The 19109-nt window shown below is 42.8% G+C and overlaps 1 protein-coding gene across 1 annotated transcript; it reads right to left on the bottom strand.

Annotated features, from left to right (window-relative positions):
• Window positions 1–3156: 3156 nt before the first annotated feature.
• Window positions 3157–18773, bottom strand: LOC136628346 (annexin A1-like). Its single transcript, XM_066604166.1, has 13 exons — window positions 18638–18773; window positions 15844–15926; window positions 14511–14601; window positions 12921–13015; window positions 12671–12784; window positions 10749–10839; window positions 8880–8959; window positions 8647–8703; window positions 8471–8564; window positions 8262–8357; window positions 6376–6434; window positions 4484–4606; window positions 3157–3416 (listed from the first exon to the last, which is right to left on the bottom strand). Exons 2-13 carry the CDS (start codon window positions 15910–15912, stop codon window positions 3354–3356), a joined length of 1032 nt encoding a protein of 343 aa, XP_066460263.1. The 5' UTR covers window positions 15913–15926; window positions 18638–18773; the 3' UTR covers window positions 3157–3353.
• Window positions 18774–19109: the final 336 nt, after the last annotated feature.

The following is a 19109-nucleotide window of genomic DNA, read 5'->3' on the forward strand; positions in this document are numbered from 1 at the left end:
GGAAATCACGGCCCCTTGATCCACAAAGCCCCCCAGCCTTGCCCCTACGGGGATGGCGTCAGGGTCTCTGCTTTGGCTCCCCCTGGTGGGGGTTAAAGAGGTTGTTCCTTCCTCTGCCCCCCCTTGGGGTAACTCCAGCGGCCTGTCTTGCCCTTGCCTCGGTAGGCCTCTGGCTGTTGCCTTGGGGCCCAGAAGAAGGTCTTCCCTCTCTGTGGCTTTTCTTCTGGGAATCCCTTTTTGTCGGCCGCCTTCTCTAGAATCTTGTCAAGGTCCGGTCCGAACAAAAACTGGCCGTAGAACGGGAGGGCGCATAGCTTATTTTTTGAGGCTAGGTCGCCTGACCACGATTTCAGCCATAACACTCTTCTGGCTGAGTTAGACCGGGCTGTAGCCGTCGCCGAGAGTTTGACAGTTTCGGCCACGGCGTCCGCTAGAAAATTTGCGTCTTATTGGTTAGGTGTAGCTGTAGCTGTTCTAGCCATACCCTCAGAGTTTGCGCCACACAAGTGGCTGTGATCCCTGGCCTAAGTATGTTTGCCGCTGCCTCCCATTATTTCTTTAGAAGGCCCTCAGCTTTGCGATCCATGGGATCTTTTAACTGTGCGGCTCCACTCTTTTTGGATTATTTTGGTGATAGTCTTGTGGACAGCGAAGGTATGCTTGCGCCTCTCCCCTAGTCCCCCAAATATCTCATCTTGTAGAGTATGTGGTTCTCTGGGCTCTTCCATTTTTAGTGTAGCCCTGACAGACTTAATCAATTCCATTAAGTCGTCCTGATGGAATAAGTATTTTTTGTAGTCCTCCTAATCTGAGGACTCCCGGCCGCCTGTTCCTCTTGCTCCGACCCGATAGAACTCTCGGAGTCGGAAGGCTCGTCAGGAACATACGCCCTTTTCTGGCGTTTCGCTGGCGGCGCCAGCTGTGACGTTAGGGCTGATCGAACCTTCTCCTTCACCAGCTTCCTAACGTCATCCAGGAATCCCCCCGATTCCTCTTTAACTAGCCTAGCTACGCATGCCTTGCATAGAGCCCTCTGGTACATAGCTGTCTTTTTTTATCCCCCTGACAAAGCATTTTTGCGGGTAAATATGCAATTTTCCATACACAATACACTGGATATTTGCATTGTATTTTTTTTTTTTGCCGCACTGGCTACTTACGGCCGCTGAGGCTGATGTTTCAGCTATCTCTGGGGCTGGAGCACTCATTACCATACCGGTGCAGCAGACACCCTGCGACCTGTAGTGCTGGTTTGTTCTGGCTTCTCTCAGGTTCCTATTTTTTTTTTAATTTTCGCGCTCCTGCGCTAAGCCCCGCCCCCTCCACTCCTGATGCAGACGTGATGACGTCATCGCGCTGGACACGTGGCGCGGCGCCCCGAAGGGCTTCCTGGAGCACCGCGCTCTAACTTCTGCAGGGAGAACGAGGGGGACTGAGGCTCCCGCTTTGTACCCCCCATGGGCCGCCGCGGGAGGAACCTGGCCCAGGGGTTACCACCCCATGTGGCATCCCGGGAGTCGTCTGGCTTGGAAGGGAGGACAAGCTGAGCCACTGCCCTCCGATCCGCCTGTAAGTAATCCTGGCTGGCTTCTCCACCAGCTCCTCTCAGAGATCCTGCCTCCTGGCAGGACAGGAAGACACTGAGGAAAGTGTCACAGGAGGAGGCAATCTCAATTGGTGCTGTTGTGGAGACGACTGGGGAAAAGTTAATGCCGATTTAAGAGGTCAGTTATCCTCCAGGTATTTTACCTTGCGGTGTGGTCACATTTCTTTCATTGAGCTCAGTCCAATTGTGGCTGTACGTACACCGGTAAATATGGCTTTGGTCCAAAAAAAAAAAAACTGCGATATTTCTAGAATTGACACTTTTTTTTAAAACACACATTCCTGTAAATGCGTAAAAAAAAAAAAAAAAAGTCTCCTGCTCATAGAGTGCAAGTTTTCTGCAACAGAACCCATGCTGCAGATTCTATAGCTGCAGGGTATCTATTCATGTTGCAGAATTCAACCCTTGAAATACAAGGGTAAATTCCCCAGCTGCTTTGCAATTTAAAAATGCAGGGAAGTTTGAGTCCTGAGGCTTTGAAGGGAATAAATTGCTTCCTTGTTGGTTGAGCACAATTTATTCAAGACCTCCATTGTTTTTGTCAGGTTAGAGGTTGCAAGGACTGCTCTACCATCAGAACATGGAAAGAACGTGTTAGGTCTCCTTCACACGGGCGATACCGCATCGGTGCGAGAAAATCGCATCGCTGCACCGTATGATATCACTGCGATTTTGTAGCGCTACAAAGTCGCATGTGACGCTACAAAATCATGTGACTTTGTAGAATCTGCTATTGTCAAAGTTGCATCGCATCGCATGCAAACTGCGTTTTCATGCGATGCAACAGAGAGGAAGGCTCCATAGAGAAACATGGGCTACAAAACCTAGCGTGTCGCGGGCATATCGCCGGACCTGCGAGGTTTGTGTGTCGTTTTGTAGCATGCTACAAAACATCTCATGTGTGAAGGAACCCATAGGAAACCATGGGCTTCTCATACATGCGATTTGTAGCATCATAGCAATGCTACAAAATCGCGCAACTTTGTCGCCCGTGTGAAGGAGACCTTAGAGATAAGCGAACGTACTCGTTTCGAGTAATTACTCAAGCGAGCATTGCTATTTTCGAGTACCTGGCTACTCGGGTGCAAAGATTCGGGGGGCGTTGGGGAGCAGGGAATGGTGTGGTGGAGCAGGGAGGGGGGGGTAGCAGTGGGGAACAGGGGGAGCTCTCTCTCTAACTCTCCCCCCCCCACACTCCCCTCTGCAACCCCCCGCTCACCCACGGCACCCCCCGAATCTTTTCACCCGAGTAATGAAGTACTCGATAATCGCGGCGCTTGAGTGAAAAAGGGGCGTGGCCGAGTACATTTGCTCATCTCTAGTTAGAGACATGAGCCCTAGCAAGTATCTTCCAAATGGTGGCCACCAGGTAGAACAAGTTTTGCTACAGTCAATCATAAGTAGTTTTGGGATTACTACACAAGATCTCAACTTCACCCCAAGGGGGGCAGACCCCAGGTCAAGAGACTTTAATAGTCGGTGACACACATTCAGTTTTGTACCTTTCATTTTACACATATTCATCAGAATTTAAGAAGACACAGACGCAGTTTATGAGCATCAAATCTTTTCATTTCTTGTTCGATACAAAGTTGTTAGTCTTTTTAGAGGAATTTGAGAAGATCGGTGTTATAGTTATTATACAATGGAGTTTACAGGAGGACCATTTCAACACTTCTCCTGCAAATAGACACTTTAGATGACAGAAGAAATGCATAGTGACCTCTTGAAGATAAACTTGGGGAATTTAGTTGTCAGGTCCACACAATGCCAAAACAATTGTCTCGTAATCTCCTTTCAGCTTTTCCTCCTATAGAGAGAAAGAGCATGTATTAGGCAAACAATACAGCATAGATGGCACTGCTGGTACTAGAAGATAAGAGCTTCGTGTGGCCCAAAGTTTAAGGCAGCGGAAATACAGTCCTAAGCTCTCACTCACGACCTGAATGTTGTAAGTTCATGCCCACGCGATTCAGGTAGCGGACTCAAGGTTGACTCAGCCTTCCATCCATCGAGGTTGATAAAACAAGTACCCAGTTTGAGGGGGGGGGGGGGAATATATTACTTGAAAGCACTGCGGAATAAGTTGGTGGTATACAAAATAATTTTTTTTCTTATATGAGGAGCCTTAAATATAAGTAACTTTGATCCAGTTACAAATTCCATGTAGTATAGTAAATACAGGTAAGGAATGTGACTGCTGTGGGATCCATGGTGAGAAGGGGCTGATACCAGTTTTAACTGTTACTTGTAGCTGCAGTCAATGGTGGATTAAATGAAGCATAAGCTCTGGGCTGCTCACACAACTTCCTTCACCCCCACGCCTCCTCCTTTCCACACACCCAATGGAATATATTCTAGTACAACGCTAGATGAGCAGCCCCCTATAGTACTAGTGATCCACAAGTAGACCCTTATAGTAATGGCACCCCCTTAGAACAATAGTGTCACTGGTCATCAGTGCTGTCGCATTAAACTTCTTTCCACATCACCTGGCCACTTCAGAGCTCAACTCCTCCCATGTCTTGCACTCCATACAGGATTGTCTGAGCACTGGAGGCAGAGGGAAGGAGTTGGGGTCTAATGCCAGCAGGCCAACCTGTGACCGAGCCATTACTTAAGCTCCCCATAGTGGAAGCTGCATAAATCTTATCACAGAGTAACTGGAAATTACTTCTACTGGTACTTTGCATCATAGTTATAGAAGGTCCCGAATTGTAGTGGCATCGGAGGGGATCTAATAGGTCCCTCTTACACAAAAGAACATCATGGGCTAGAACAGAAGTGTGATGGAAAGTCATCAAACTATTACTATACTGTACTGGCCCATAGCCAGGCATTTTATTATATTTTTAGGTTAATATACAGTTTACATACCATGATAGCTTGGCGCAGGGATTTGCCATAAAGTCTCTTATAATGGGTTTTGATTTCTTTTAGGTCAATTTCACAGCGAGAAACCAGCAGCCTAATTAGATCCTTATGTTTGGTTCCTGAGCCCTATGGGGAAAAACAGGCATTTCAAGGCTTAAAATAAACCAGAACAGAAAAAAAAGCAGGCAATTGTGTAAAGTAGCATTTCCATCACTAACAGAACTTTTCTACGAAGAGCAAACCATTGATTTTAGTTAAAATCTCAAGTAATTTTCACAATTCATGTGAACTGGATCACTGCATTCAGGAGATCCATTCTATCAAAAGAAGAATAGATATGGGCAGCAGATCTCTAAATGTCATGTGCAGAGAAGCTTATAAGATTTTATTTTCTTCAGACATGAGCGGGAAGAAACAAGGAGTTTCCCCATCACCAAGAGCATAGAAGATGATGTGGTCCGTTTCCCTGGCAATGTGTAATAAACAACCAGAGAGCAGAGAAATATCTGCTATAGGCTGCCTGCAGACGGCCGGGTCGGATCCGGCTGTGAGAATTCTCGCAGCAGGACCAGACCCGAGTGCCTGCAGAGAGCAGCGCGGGCACTCACCTCTCCCACGGCCCCGGCTCTTTCATGAGCCGGCTGCTTGGCAGCGCAGGGCCGGCTAGTGAAGTTTCTGTGCGGGGCTCGAAATAGAGCATGCCGCGATTTGTTTGCCGTGTGAGATTTCGCGTGCCCGTCTGCATAGGATTGCGTTTGTTAACGCAATCCTATGACAGCTTCCAGGGACGGAAATTCCGCGGCGGAATTTCCACTCGTGTGCAGGGGCCCATACCTGGAGAATGGAGCAATTTAGAAATTAAACTTATGGGTTAGTGCATTGTTTTTGTCATTTCAGACACATTGAAGTTAGAATTCCTGAGCTAGGAATATCCCTTTTGCCTCTTAAGGACATGGTCCATTTTGGACCAGAGGATGCAATTTGGGGGGGAATTTTCCCCTTTACTTTTAAAAACTTATACCTATTTATTTTTCTGTTAATAGCCATATGAGGGCTTTCTATGCAAGGGCAACTTTTATTTGTACTATTTTGTGATATATATGACTTTCTTAAATCACTAATTAGGTTTTTGCAAAACAAAAATTGTACATTTTGGCTCAGTTTGGGAGAGTATGCAAGATAAAGTGCACTCAATTGTATGAGTCATTGTTCAATTTATTGTATGGGTTGTTATGGCTACAGAAATACCAAATATGTATTTTTATTCACTGTTTTTAAACAGAGTGGAAAGTGCACAACAAGGGGTTTTACAGGATTTTTTTGAGGGGGTAGGGGAGGAGTTTTTTTTTTTTTTTTAACTTATGATCTCCAGTTGCTCATATAATACACTTCAATACTTCTGTGGCGTACAATTGCATTTCAAGCAATCATAGGCCATGGCGACCCAGACGCCATTGACTGGCTTACACTTGCCAAGGCAACCATCGGTTCCCTTGATTACATGGAGTTGACAGACATCGCCACAGACGGAGTGTCCTCCCTCAGTGAACCTTCTACATGCTACAATCAAGATGGATTGTGGCATGTACGGGCTTAACAGTCAGCATTGGCATTCACACTGATCCCCCACTGTTGCAGTAGAAGGACATTGTTAGTTACAGCCAGCTACTGCTGTGGATGGTGGGGGCTATACTGGAGCACCATCCATATTCTATAACTATATGGCATTTTGCCTCAACCCCCTCCCTGTGACATATGTAAATCCTGCAGTGCAGAGGGGTTAAAGAACGCTAGTACAAGTTTTAGAACTAATCCAATACACTTGGGTACATGTAAAAATATTTGTAGGAAAAAAACAAAAAACTTCTTCAAGACAAACAAAACAAAAAACATACCTTCATTGCCAGAAAGAATTTCTCAGCAAAATAAGCTGGTTTGCTTATTATACATTTTACTGCAAAAGAAAAAACATTTGCTATAGACCCTGTAAAGGACCACACTTATCAATGCAATACGCCATAACTAATTTGACAACGCTGCTCTAAGGGAATGTTCTGTGTCAATCTGCTGAAAAACACTTCCACAGCTGAAAACCAGCAGCACAAAGACCACAGCAGTGTGAGAATGCTGAAGATTTGCACCAGATTTCATCTTTTGCGTGGCAAAGTATGAAATCCATGGTAAGCGTCTTCAGTAACCAGATGACATGCTCCAGAGTTAAAATCTGCACCTTACATCAATTCCACACAGGTTTTCAGCACCACGCGGATAAGATTTGTTAAGCGTTCCTTTTGCTATAAATGTCGCGGATTTCTGTAGCACCATATGGGAACGTGTCCTTAAGGCATTACAGATTTACACAAAAAAAAAGTTTACTGCTAGTTTCACTGCACTATAGATGTGGCATATCAGATAGTTCAGGTACAACCTGCTCTAGTTCAGTAGCTGCACCTCAAAGTATCTAACCCCCCCCCCCCCCCCCCCCATCCCCAACTTCTTAATCCCTTAACGCAGAGGCGCAACTTGAAGCTTCTGGGCCCTAATAGAAAACCTGTAACAGGGCCCCCAACTATAATGCTTTATTCATAGTACTGGGCTCCTTAAAAAGGAAGAGAGGCCTTATGGGCTCCCTAAGGCTCCTGGGCCCGGGTGCAACCGCATCCCCTATAGTTACACCAGTGGATACTACTCTACAATTAAAGGGGGTCTTTCAGCTCTGAACTGTTGACCCATCCCCGGAATAGGTTGTCAATAGTTGAACAGGGGTCTACTACCTGGGACCTCAGAGCTCCGTACACACCGCACTTGAATTGGAGCTTTACCTGCAGTAACATTGCAGGGCATTGCAAAGCGCAAGACATGCAGATTGGGGCGAATTTGTACGTGACAGATTACACCCTTAAAGCAGCTAGCCTATTTGACCATCTTTTAGGCCAGCGATTCCACATTTAAGCTGCATTTTTGCATCCATAATATGGAGTAATGTCCTAGCATGACATGAACATCATAGCTTCCCATGATGCTCAGAGTTCAGGTCAGGAGACCAGTGTTTAGGTAAGGACATAGCTCCATATTACAGATGCAAAATATGGCTGAAATATAGTGGTGTCACCGCCCTTAAATTCCTTTTCAAGGGTTTGGCCACATAGGCCATATTTGTAGGAGAAAATGATGGAGGACGACCAAGCAACGTGGATCCCCTGTGGCTGACACATTAGCTTAAAAGTGGATTCAGTCATCAAGCCAGTATTTATTGGTTTTTCAGTCATCTAACCCCAGATTGTAGGAGAAGTACCTTTGATTACAACATCTCATTCTCTCGAAACAGGACATAAGCCACCACCAGTGGTTTTCAGTAACAGATTATTCCCTGCTGCACTTTGAAACAAGCATCCTCACTGGGCCAAATTTTTCATGTTTGTGAGAATAGAGGAATATCCAAGCTCTTGACCCCAAGGCAACAAGACATCTAACTTACCGAGTCGCTGCACCAGTCATGTCTAATTTAGAACACTGGTTTCTTACGTGCCAGAGAAGCCTTTAGGCTTTGGCAGTATCAAAGTCCAGACCCAAATGTCAACCATATACCCCCTATAGCTTTACTACTGAGAAGTCATTGTTTGGGTGACAGTCATCTCTTGTATATGGCCAGTCTAAGTTCCAACCATGTCTGATTAGTATATAGTCTATATAGAATTATATGGGTGTCAGTTTATTAAAAGTAAACTTTGTGAACTCCTACAGTCAGGCAACCTCTGTATACTGTAAACACGCTACTCACCAAGTGAGATCAGACAGTTTTCAATGTCTCCTTTTAACTCCAGATCAAGGGCCTTAGCCATATCGTTTTTGCTATATCTGCAATACCTTGTGAAGACTAAAGAAAAAAATGTATGCAGGTTAATACAGTATATGTCTATGAAATATACATTAGGGGGTTATATAACAGTTTCATTTATTTTTTTTTTAAGTTTAGGCGTGAGGCTTTACCTTGACGGAGATGGTGAATGCTCCTTGAAGTTAGAAGGCTTATGAACACAGACACATCTGTTCCTTTTCGTTTTTCTCCCGCTTCATATAATGCCTATGGTTGAAGCATTAGAGATCATTAATAAGCTTTAAAAAAAAAAAAAAATAAGTTAAAAATAATTTTGTCAAGCCCTTACCCTTGCATCATTGTCAATTTGCTCTTCATTTACAGCTGTGCTTTCACTGCGTTCTCCCTACAGGTAAAAAGCATCAGTATTTACTTCGGTGTGCGGACTAACTCATATTCCTCATGCATGGCCCATACAGTTGGTTGTTGCACTCTGAAACCCCATTCCTATATCTGGCCAAGTTATCCTGTTTTATTACCTACAAGACAATCACTAACACACTCATTTCAATATAGAACTACCTTGATCAGTGCAAGAAGAGCTTTCTGGAAATCTCCGGATGTATCAGAGGCCACATCCTTTGCAAGTTCCTTCTTAAACTCTAAAATTAGAGAAGGACATACATTATAGAGTGTCTACATTAGGATTAGCTTTAGTAGATTACCATAAGATTCTTACCCCTTACAAAACAGTTGTGTGCTGTAATAATTTGGCATCAGTCCTTAGGATCTACACTAAAGCACTTATGAAGTATCTATGATTTGGTTTACACATTATACAGTTATCCCAGAAATCAAACTAGAAAATTTATCCCCCATCCATATTGAAAAGTCAGAGCGAAGTTTAGTGTAACAGGAGCCGCGCTCCGCTCCACTGGCGAGTGGGTGGTGCGGCATCATTCTCCCTCAACCCCCTAACGTAAAGCTTTGTAGGTTCTGCTACATCTACAGCGAGATCTCTGGAAACCTAATCCCATCATGTAATACAGTAGGCTGGTGGTTTAGGGGGTTGAAAAAGATTACACAGGCTGTCAGAACAAAATTTCATTGCATATATAATTTATTAACACGTTTAGGATCCAACACCAATTAATAGGGAAGAGAAGGGGAGGGGGTCAGATATCCTACATGGCAAGTCATGAACCAGAAGTGGCTACATTCCAGATTTAGCATTTAATAATGGGAATCTGGTGTCTGAGGTTAAGGTGGAAGAGGCTTTGGGTACCAGTGACTGCCAGGGTTTATGGTTTGATATGAGATTGAGCAATCCTGTACTACAATCAAAGTATTCTAAACTTTATGGCACCCAAACACAAGACAAAAAAAAGAAACTATGGTTCACTAGAGAGGTTTGTAAAATAGTAAAAAAAAAAAAAAAAAAAAAAAAAAAGACTGCCTATAAGAGGTTTAAGGAAACGAAGTATGGCTGAGAGAATTACATAAAACTAGACAGGAGGCAAAACAATGCTACAAAATAAAAAAATAAATTAAAAAAAAAGGGGAAAAAGAAATGGCCAAATCTATTAGGCAGGGGTATAACACCCGCCCCCCATAAAACAATGACAGCAGTAAAAACAGATCCTAAGGGTGTGTTCACACAATATAGATCTGAAGAAGTCCACTACAGATTTGCTGCAGATTTCACAAAGAGTGAAATCCATACTGAAAGTCTACAGCATAAACAGACAAGCTGGGGACTTAAAACCCAGAGAAGTTCATGTGTGGATTTTTTTTTCTTGCACAAAGTGGATGAGCTTTTAAACGTCTCCAACATCTGTAAATACTGGAGATTTTCAGTGTGGAAATTTTGCAGCAAGTCTGAACTTGGGCCTCTTAATGGGAGAGAAATTTTAAACACCAAAATAAATTTTACACTGAAAATTAATCTAAGGCCCAACGCACAGATTCTGCGTGGGGAATCACGCACGGAACCAGGCAGCGTACGCCCAAACCTCTCTTCTTCCAGCTTCTCTGCACTGCGGATGGTCCGCATGACTTGGACATGCGCAGTACAGATTTTTTTTTTGTAAACTCTTGCTTGTCCCGTGGAATCCGCGGCCTGTCCGCAATATCAATTGCGGTTGGCTTGCGGGTCAGATGGCTTCCACTGACTTCAATAGAAGCAGTCAGTGCAGGTACCACAGTAAAATGAAGCATTGTGATTTTTCATTTGCGAGCGGAAACCGCAGTTGGTTTCCACTTGTGTGCATGAAGAATCATTTTTTCCATAGCATGCTATTAAGGGGTATTGCTGTGGAATCTGGAAGCAGACATCCGCTCTGGATTCCACAGCAATAATCCGCCCATGAACATGACGCCATAAGTATCAAATCTTTTTTTTTTTTTTAACATGTCAGATGAAAAATTAAAAAAGTGAATAATCTGCCATACCTTCTTTGTAAACTTTATTGATTTCTCTGAGTTCATGGTTATCCCGGGATACTAGAATTTCAATCAAGGTATTTTCATCGGTTCCAAGTCCCTGAAAAATAGTAAAAACTCTCCAGTAAATTTGAAGTGCTGCTTCTTAATGCACATTGCATTACAGGGAATTTATCAGGTCTTTTCAGTCCTCCAAACCAACAGCATGCCATATTTCATAACGTGTCTCTATTTCCAAAAAAATGCCCCTATATACTGCAGTCACAGCACAATCTATAAAATTAAGCTTTAGAACTGTACAAGTTACCAGTTAGGTGCAACACAGATTTGTCTCCTCTCGGGAAGGGTCCTTCAGTCAGTCCTGTCCCTAAACAGGCCCTCCAGACTTATCCTCCATGCTGCGTCATGTCATCCCCAGCTACCTCCAATGCACTGGGAGTATAACGGAATGGAACATGCGCAGGTAGAGTAACCAGTCCCCGGCCATTGTGGCTGCAGGGGACGAGGTGGGAGAGCTGAATTGTCTCAGTGGTGAGCGTATCTGACAGATAGGCACACCGCGGAAAACCGTGGCAAATCGCAGCATGCAGCAATTTAGATTCCGTGAGTGGAGAACCGCTGCAATTCTCCGCTCGCGGACGCTGCGACTGCATTTTCCATAGCAACGCTATGGAAAGCTACACACAGCGTGATCCGCCGGTGTCTTATCACTGGTGGATTCACACCCGTGAACATGCAGCCATTGGGGTGTACTGTTCTCGGCCACATCTGTGTATGGAATTAAACCAGGTACCATACTTCACTGCATATGTGCCATTCTTCTGTGCTCCAGACACATAGGTGGTACCCGGAGAGGACTTCTCCTTGTTACCAGGCTATGCTATTGGTCTTGCTTAGGTACAGGACTGCCTAAAGCTTCCCAATAGCGGCATTGCCCATTTGAGTCACACCCTATTTTTCATACTATCCCACAGTTTTAAAACTTGGTTTTATAGGTTGTGCTAAATCTACAAGAACATCTTTGGAAACATAAGCACACTACATAATACAGCATTATACACTGGTTTAGGGGATTGAAGAGATTGCAAAGCAAGTTTTACTGCGCATGTAATATTTTATTAGAACAGGTTAGAAGAGTTAAAGTATTTATTAGGGAATAACCACAAGCTTATCCAGTCTTCAAAAACAATAAGACTGTCTGCTTACGGTGAATGTAAGGCGGGGTGGGGTTGGAGAAGAACGTTCCCCAGCCGCGCCACCTTCATTCTGCCAGCGCTCTGAGCTATGCCAACGATACTCTCCTGTGTAACACCACAGCAGCAAGCATCACTGGTATGAGCTGTTGGGTATCGGGTGCCTTTTGGCTCGTGCCGTGTTAAAAGGACCATAACTCATATTTCCTAGATACTTTAAGAGCAGGAGCTATGCAGATGGAGGGCAGATATTGAGGCATTCCCCCAATACCTTCTAGGGAATGCTGCAGATAATCTGGTGAACGCAGCAGGCCAGGTCTGTTCACTTAAATTATGCCTGTATTCTACTGATGGGGCCACGAAGAGTGGTGGGTGAAGAATTTGATTAACCTCTCAGCCCTCTAAACTTGCACATAAGTGGAACAATTGTGGTACTAGAAGTATAATAGCCAATAATGTAATATCCTCATATTCATTTAAGTTTACCAATGATTAGCCTTGCTATAAGGGGCAATTTTCTCCATCTCAGAATTTTGTGGCATATTACTATGATATGGCAGTTGGACTGCCTCCAATCTTGAGAATAAATTAGGGTGCCTTCGGCTGGACACAGCTTGCCAAGTGTTGATATTGTTGTATTTTTTAACTGCAGACCTTAATTACATCTCCTGTATGTTAAAGTAAATAGGCATATAGAATTGGTTTAAAAAAATTAAAATAACAATTTGGCAATATTACCTTGACAGCAGTCTTCAGACAATGGGCATCAAATTGGGCAGGAGTTTTCATTAGTCCCAAAACAACCTCTTCCAGGTGGCTTGAGAGGGCTTTTTTAAGTGCATCATCTAAAGACTAGAAGCAAAAATGTAGCAAAATAAGAGCAAGTGTTGAAGAACACAAACTTTATAGAAAATGTAAACCATTAGTAAAACAGTTTCTCAGTATGAAGACATAACATTGACTTCCTCAGGAAACCGGTTATACCAACCTTGCCCGTTTGTTGCTGATAAGCAGCTTTAATTTGCTGACGTTCACTGCTGGTTCTTTTAGTCAAGATATCAATGATGGTGCCTTCATCAACCCCTGCAAGAATACATCCAACATTGTATAAATATGCGCACACACAACAGTCAAATGGACTTTGATACAAGGTCATAAGAGATATATGACTGGCAGACATTTTTATCTAAATTATGAGACCACTCAGTTCAAGTCCTGGATACATTCTTCGACTGGTTTCTCAGAGGTTGCATCCATTTTAACGTTCATGTCTACCCTTGAACACTTGTCTACCCTTGAACACCTTTTTAATATAACTAGATCCAAACTTCGTACTAATTTTTTTAGTACATCTCTATGGTGGTTGGAACACTTAATTCAGTGAAAATATATTTAGTAAGCTCCCCCTAGGAGTGACTACAGGTAGTAAGAATTTTACAATTTAAGTTGCCAAGCCCCCCCCCCCCCATCTTTATATTCCAAGAGCCATAATTTTCTCTTAATCTATCCATTGACACAACTGTACGAGGACGAGTTGTATTTTTCAATGTCACCAAATTGGGTACATCTAATGTATTGTATAACTATTACATTTTAGTGGTGGAGTAACTCAACAGTTACATTATTGGCTTATTGTGTTTTGTTTTTACAGCATTTATTATTCAGTATATGGCGACTTTATTCTCTGGGTTTATACGATTATGTAGGATTATGGCAATGCCAGATTTTTTTTAAATTTATTATTTTGTCATCGACCAATGAGAGATTGCATGTTGTGGGATGAGTGGAAGTTTGCATTGTCACCATTTTGAAGTACATCCAACATCACTTTATTCTTTTTGGCGGAGGAGGGATAAATTGTGCCATGATTTTGTTCACATACCCCCTCCTCAAGTTAATTAAGTTCAGTGTGTTGGATTAATACTGTATGATATGGGTGCAATTTATAAATCATAAAACTGTTGCCATACGCTCATACTCCATGCGGTCACAGAAATGAAGAGGTAGCAGACATGCACAGCCACAGCTGTATTACTTAGTTCTCCAGACCCTTGTTCTTGGGATCAATGGGGGGCCCAGCTGTCTAAACTTGTGATTTGGAGAATACGTCTATAGATTTGGGTTGCAGAAATTATATCTATTAGTATAAAACTAAAAAAGCATTCTATTAGCATTCAAAGATAGTTGATCTTGTGGAGATGCAGGTGGCCTTACCACTTAGGTGCCATGGCAAGTAGTGACCATTGCATCTATGGGGTTAGACAGACAGGAACAGGGGTTCCACTGATCATGGCCACTAGAGCAGGAACTTTGCAGTCCTTAGACATTTAAGGAACTGCTCCTTCATGTGTGGGGCACTTGTGCAGGGCTTATTCTGCAGTGCCATTAAGATAGAGCGCTGTAGAATAAGCCCTGCTGCAAGAAGGCATATTAGCAGTCATAATGTGCCAACTATGTCTATGCAGGAATTTGAAGCTTTGTGTCACCAAAATGAAGATAGATGGCCTATAAAGAGGACTTAAGAAAATAAGCTGTACAAAGGTTGATCTTTAAATACACAACACTAGAAATATATAACCTTTCGCTTTTATGGCTTTTTCTAGGTTTGCAGCATCTGGAGCAGGATTGTATCCAGAAGTTGCTTTGAGAGAAGGTCCAGACTCCTCCGCCTGTAAAATAAAGATCATTCTTTAGATTACATTAATAGACCTCGTTAAATTACCATTTTATTTCTTTAGTTAGTCAGGGATGATGCAAGACTGAATAGTCACCAACTACTGAAAACACATGATTGATTGCAACATTTAATTTTTTTTTTGTAAGGGTATTTCCACCCAACATATAAGAGTTTCCATATACTAATAGATCAGGAGACAAAGCAATGCCCAAAAATTGCCAACCTTTACTTTACAAAGTTTTTTTTCTTTAAGTCAACCATTTTTTCCAGCCACTACAGCATTTTCAAAATTAACATAGTTAATCGCTCCACCTTATTCCTCAACTGACTTCGGTTATTTTAAAGGTCAACAGTGCATGTTTATTTAATTACATAAAACCTACCAGAAGTAAAACCATATATTAGGATGAAGCGGCCAGTGTGTTCGTAATGCATAGTAGCCCACCCCTCTCTACAATGTAGAACAGCTATAGAATAGGTGCATTGTAGTGTAAGTATTACGGCTGCAATACCTGGGCTGAAGGTGATCCAAGTCCAGTTGAGTAGAATCACTGAAGGCTTGGTATCACAGATGTAATGCAGACACTACAATGTCCCCTATTACGGCCATTGAAGAGAGCCTTACTCCCGACTGGATGTTGGAGAGTTACTACAACCCTATTCCATACACCTGAATGGGGTAAAGTTTCCGTTGTCTGCACAATGCCAGATTAGGAGTTGCTTTGTGCAAAGAAAACTAAAGGGGTGCAGCCTCTTCCTTCAAAGGGATACTAGTACCTTCACTTAGGGACAGGAAAGTCCCTTTAATGCCAGCTTGCCCAAACTAATATTTACCCTCTTATTTGAGATGATCATGCAAATCCTGTAATGTGTGTTCATCAGGTTACTGCTGACCATTATGGCCAAGCTGCTAATCTTATAGCATAGACATTGCCTCCATGATTAGCAGATTGCTCTGACTGCAGCAGGGGAGCGGCCAGACTTGTCTCGCTGGTGATGACTAATGTGTAAGGCATTTGAGCAGGCAGGAATTTATGAAGATTTCCATGTTTAACAACCATTTAGAATCATTTTCCCAGAGATTCGTTTAGAACAATCTCCTGTGTTCTTCTATGCATCTACAGTGGGCTAGTTCATATACTGACTAACATATTGGTTCCAGTGAGTTACTAAACATTATAATGCAAAGATGATGCCACATATTTGGCAATGCACTCATTTTCGCTATACTTACAGTGCAGGGGGGATGTCCGCCATCACTCAGAAAGTTGGCTTCGGAAAGGAATACTTGCATAAAAGACATGATGAGCTCAGTTTCTAAAAACAAAAAAAGGTATTGCTAAAAATATACAGTACTTATCAGATAGAAGAGGCTCTAGGGACAAGATGCTGTGGTGTAGCCATAGGGGGTCACAATTACGACCCAGACCGCTGAGCCTGGGGGGCCCGATGCTCCCCTTTCACAGCTCTGACCAGGAAGATTACCGATTGCTGCTGCTCTAAGAGGGGAAGGGGGATGTATAGCCACATACTGTACTTTAGGTTTTTTTCTCCCCTTTATGTCTTTGTCAATATGGGAAGCTCTTAGTCCATGATCATAGTCCGTAGTTTTATTGTTATGGACTATGATCAGGTCAATAACATTTAAAGACCAAGAAAAAAAAAAGTTTGAGCTGATTAAACTGCAGCCCAATGAGAGCAATACTTTCAGATAAGGCCATGTTCACATCTGTGTTGGGAAGTCACTTTTCCTGTTCCCTTATGAAAAGAAAAAAAAAAAAAAAGTGGACCCTTATGATTAAAATGGGGTCCATTTGGCTCCTGTCACCTTGTCCAGCATCTTACCAGATGAAAGTTCTACATGCAAGACTTTTTTTCATCTGGCAGTTCATGACAAATCTGCGCTGGAGACTACGAATAGAGCCTCTGGTGTAGATGTGAACAAAGGCCTAGAAGTCTAGTTTTTAAGTAATTGCTGATCAGGTAAAATTTTGGTGCATGGCCAAAACTATATGAAAGTTGTTAACCAGTTAATGCTGCCCTAAAAGCAGAAGGGCAAAAATATTGGATTTGTGTTTTTTGTTACTTTTGTCTAAAACCTAGTTACACTTTTTCACTGTGGGACGAGTACTGTGAGGCAAGAGTAGGATACTGTGAGTCATGAGCTGTGGTTCCCCTTCTGACTGTTTTCTGCTATTACTGGGCATAATGAGCGCTGCCAATCAGTGGCAGGATGGCAAGAGGGAGCCTGCAGCTCATAAATATAGACAACTCCTACCTTACAGGCACGGCGATCACACCAGATAAACTAAGTACTGCACAACCCAAAAATACATAATGCAAGAAGGATTCCCGCAGACGGAATACCACTGAAGTCAGCATGTGTCACCACTTTATATCGCCCTCAGAGAGAACAGCATAAAAGGGCCGACAGGTTCCCGTTGAGTTACGTAGGTTGTTAATCCTTAGCGATTACAAGGTGAGCTCAGGAAGAGATTAGATATGGAATAATTTAACAGTTTATAGAAGATATGCTCAAAGCAAGTTATAGGCAAGCCAACCAAAGCCAATTATAGTTTATCTAGACAGGCAGAAATATTTATATACATCCTGAGCACCTCAAGAGTTTCCTTGCCTCCACAAAAATACTCCCTCCAACCAAAAGGCATGTTATGCCACTTGGCAGCCAATCAGTATGTAGCTTCTATTTCTCTAGCACAGGTGAACATCAGGATGACATCTGATTGGCACCATGTAAGAAAAGTCATTTTATTGGATCTTCCATGCACAGGCAGTCTAAGGGCGACCTAAGGCTAACGCGATAGGAAGAACCACAATTTGTTTCGGGAGGAGGGGGACAGTTGGGCGGCAAGTTGCTTATGTTTATGACCCCTTTCCAAAATATGCTGTTCATATCCGTGCGCCTCACAACGTAGAAGTTTAATGCGATTTTCTCAGCCGTGTCAAAATGGCCTCACAAGCGTAAGCGTCCCACGTTATTTGTATTTTTCATGCATGTGGAATACACAGTAAACCGCAAATACAATGTACATGCATATATTAAATCTACATAAGCTATATTGATGCATAGTAAGCATCCAAAATAGAACATGCTGTGCAGGCATGTATAGGCCAATAGAAGTCAATGGGCTTTCAGCACCGTGTAATACATTGGACACATACACCTGTGAACACTAGAGCTTGAATCTTACATGCAGTTTCCTAAACCACACAGAGGAGTGGAAACAAGAGACGCATCAAGCCTTTTCTTTATACTTCATTCTTTTTTGTACCCACTGTTGACACTGGCACAAAAAAAACCTCACATCAGAGGTTACCAGGAAACTATCTCCAACCTAACCCATACTAATGAATACGAAGCACGTCAGCGCAGTATATGCCTCAGGCACTAAATGCTTAGGCACACCCTGCGCCACCTCCCATATATACTGGTGAGAGAAAGGGAAGGAAAAAAAAAAAAAAAAAAAGTTGAAGTACAGTAACTTAACAATCCCCCAACTTTACCCCCACTTGTAATTAACCATCATGAAAATAAAAACAGAAAGGCTGCAGATAACAACCCCCTCCCTTCTGTGTTTTTTTTACCCCCCCCCCCCCCTCTTGATACATAAAGTGTATACCTTGCAAAACACATACAAACACTATACTTCCTTTCAAGCTCATACAGAACATAGCATACAGATATCAGTACAAAGTTAACAGAAACTTGGCAAGCTGCAGACAAATCTGTTTAATGTTTCCACTAGCAGATTTCATTTGCTTGTCCAGCACATAAACCAGCCAGCAGTTTGGGCGCTCCCTTCAGAGTCACACTTATTGTTACCCAAGCTTAGATATATTAACAATGTATACACAGACTAGTCTGACCCATAAAGTAGATACAATGAATCAAGCTGGAGTCTCAGGGATATTTAAAATCCAAAGACATCTTTCTTTACTCTTCTAGTTTCCTTTGCAGCAGGCAAAGAGTTAAAAGCATTCACTAAAGAGGCAAACCTGAAACCCACCTTCTCTGTTGCTGTAGAAGGAGATGGAAGAGTTTTGTGCAGGGAGATGGAAGAGGAGAACAACTGAACTCCTGATTTAAGAACTTGCTAAACCACACCTAGCAACACACATAGCACTGACCAACCCTGATTGGTTGGCAAGTGGGTGGTGCTTTCATACAACAGTGCTAGACTCACAACACATAACTTCCAACTTAGAGAATTCCTGGCGTCCTTACTTACGTTTCAGTTGAGCACATCTTAGACGTTAAATGTTTATTCTCACCCGGCAGAGGCACTTCTGCAAATTTCCTATTTATTTAAATAAGGGCGGCTTTACACACAATTGCACGTGCCTGAGCGCAACGTGTTTGCACTAAGCTTATGTTACTGTACTTTTTGCGCACAGGACACTAACGCCCCGATTTAAATGGTATTTAGCCTAATGACGTCCAGATGTGTTCTTTTCCCTGCAGTTTGGCGCTGTTTTTCG

This window comes from Eleutherodactylus coqui, chromosome 5 (assembly GCF_035609145.1).
Source record: "Eleutherodactylus coqui strain aEleCoq1 chromosome 5, aEleCoq1.hap1, whole genome shotgun sequence".
NCBI classification, from domain to species: domain Eukaryota; kingdom Metazoa; phylum Chordata; class Amphibia; order Anura; family Eleutherodactylidae; genus Eleutherodactylus; species Eleutherodactylus coqui.

Excerpts from the sequence above, each read along its gene's own strand:
- LOC136628346 (XM_066604166.1), bottom strand. The coding sequence starts at position 15,912 with ATGTCTTTTATGCAAGTATTCCTTTCCGAAGCCAACTTTCTGAGTGAT. Across the intron at positions 12,785-12,920 it reads ATCAGCAACAAACGGGCAAG|TCTTTAGATGATGCACTTAA; the intron begins GTTGGTATAACC and ends TTTTGCTTCTAG. Across the intron at positions 6,435-8,261 it reads AAACTGTCTGATCTCACTTG|TAAAATGTATAATAAGCAAA; the intron begins GTGAGTAGCGTG and ends TTTCTTTTGCAG.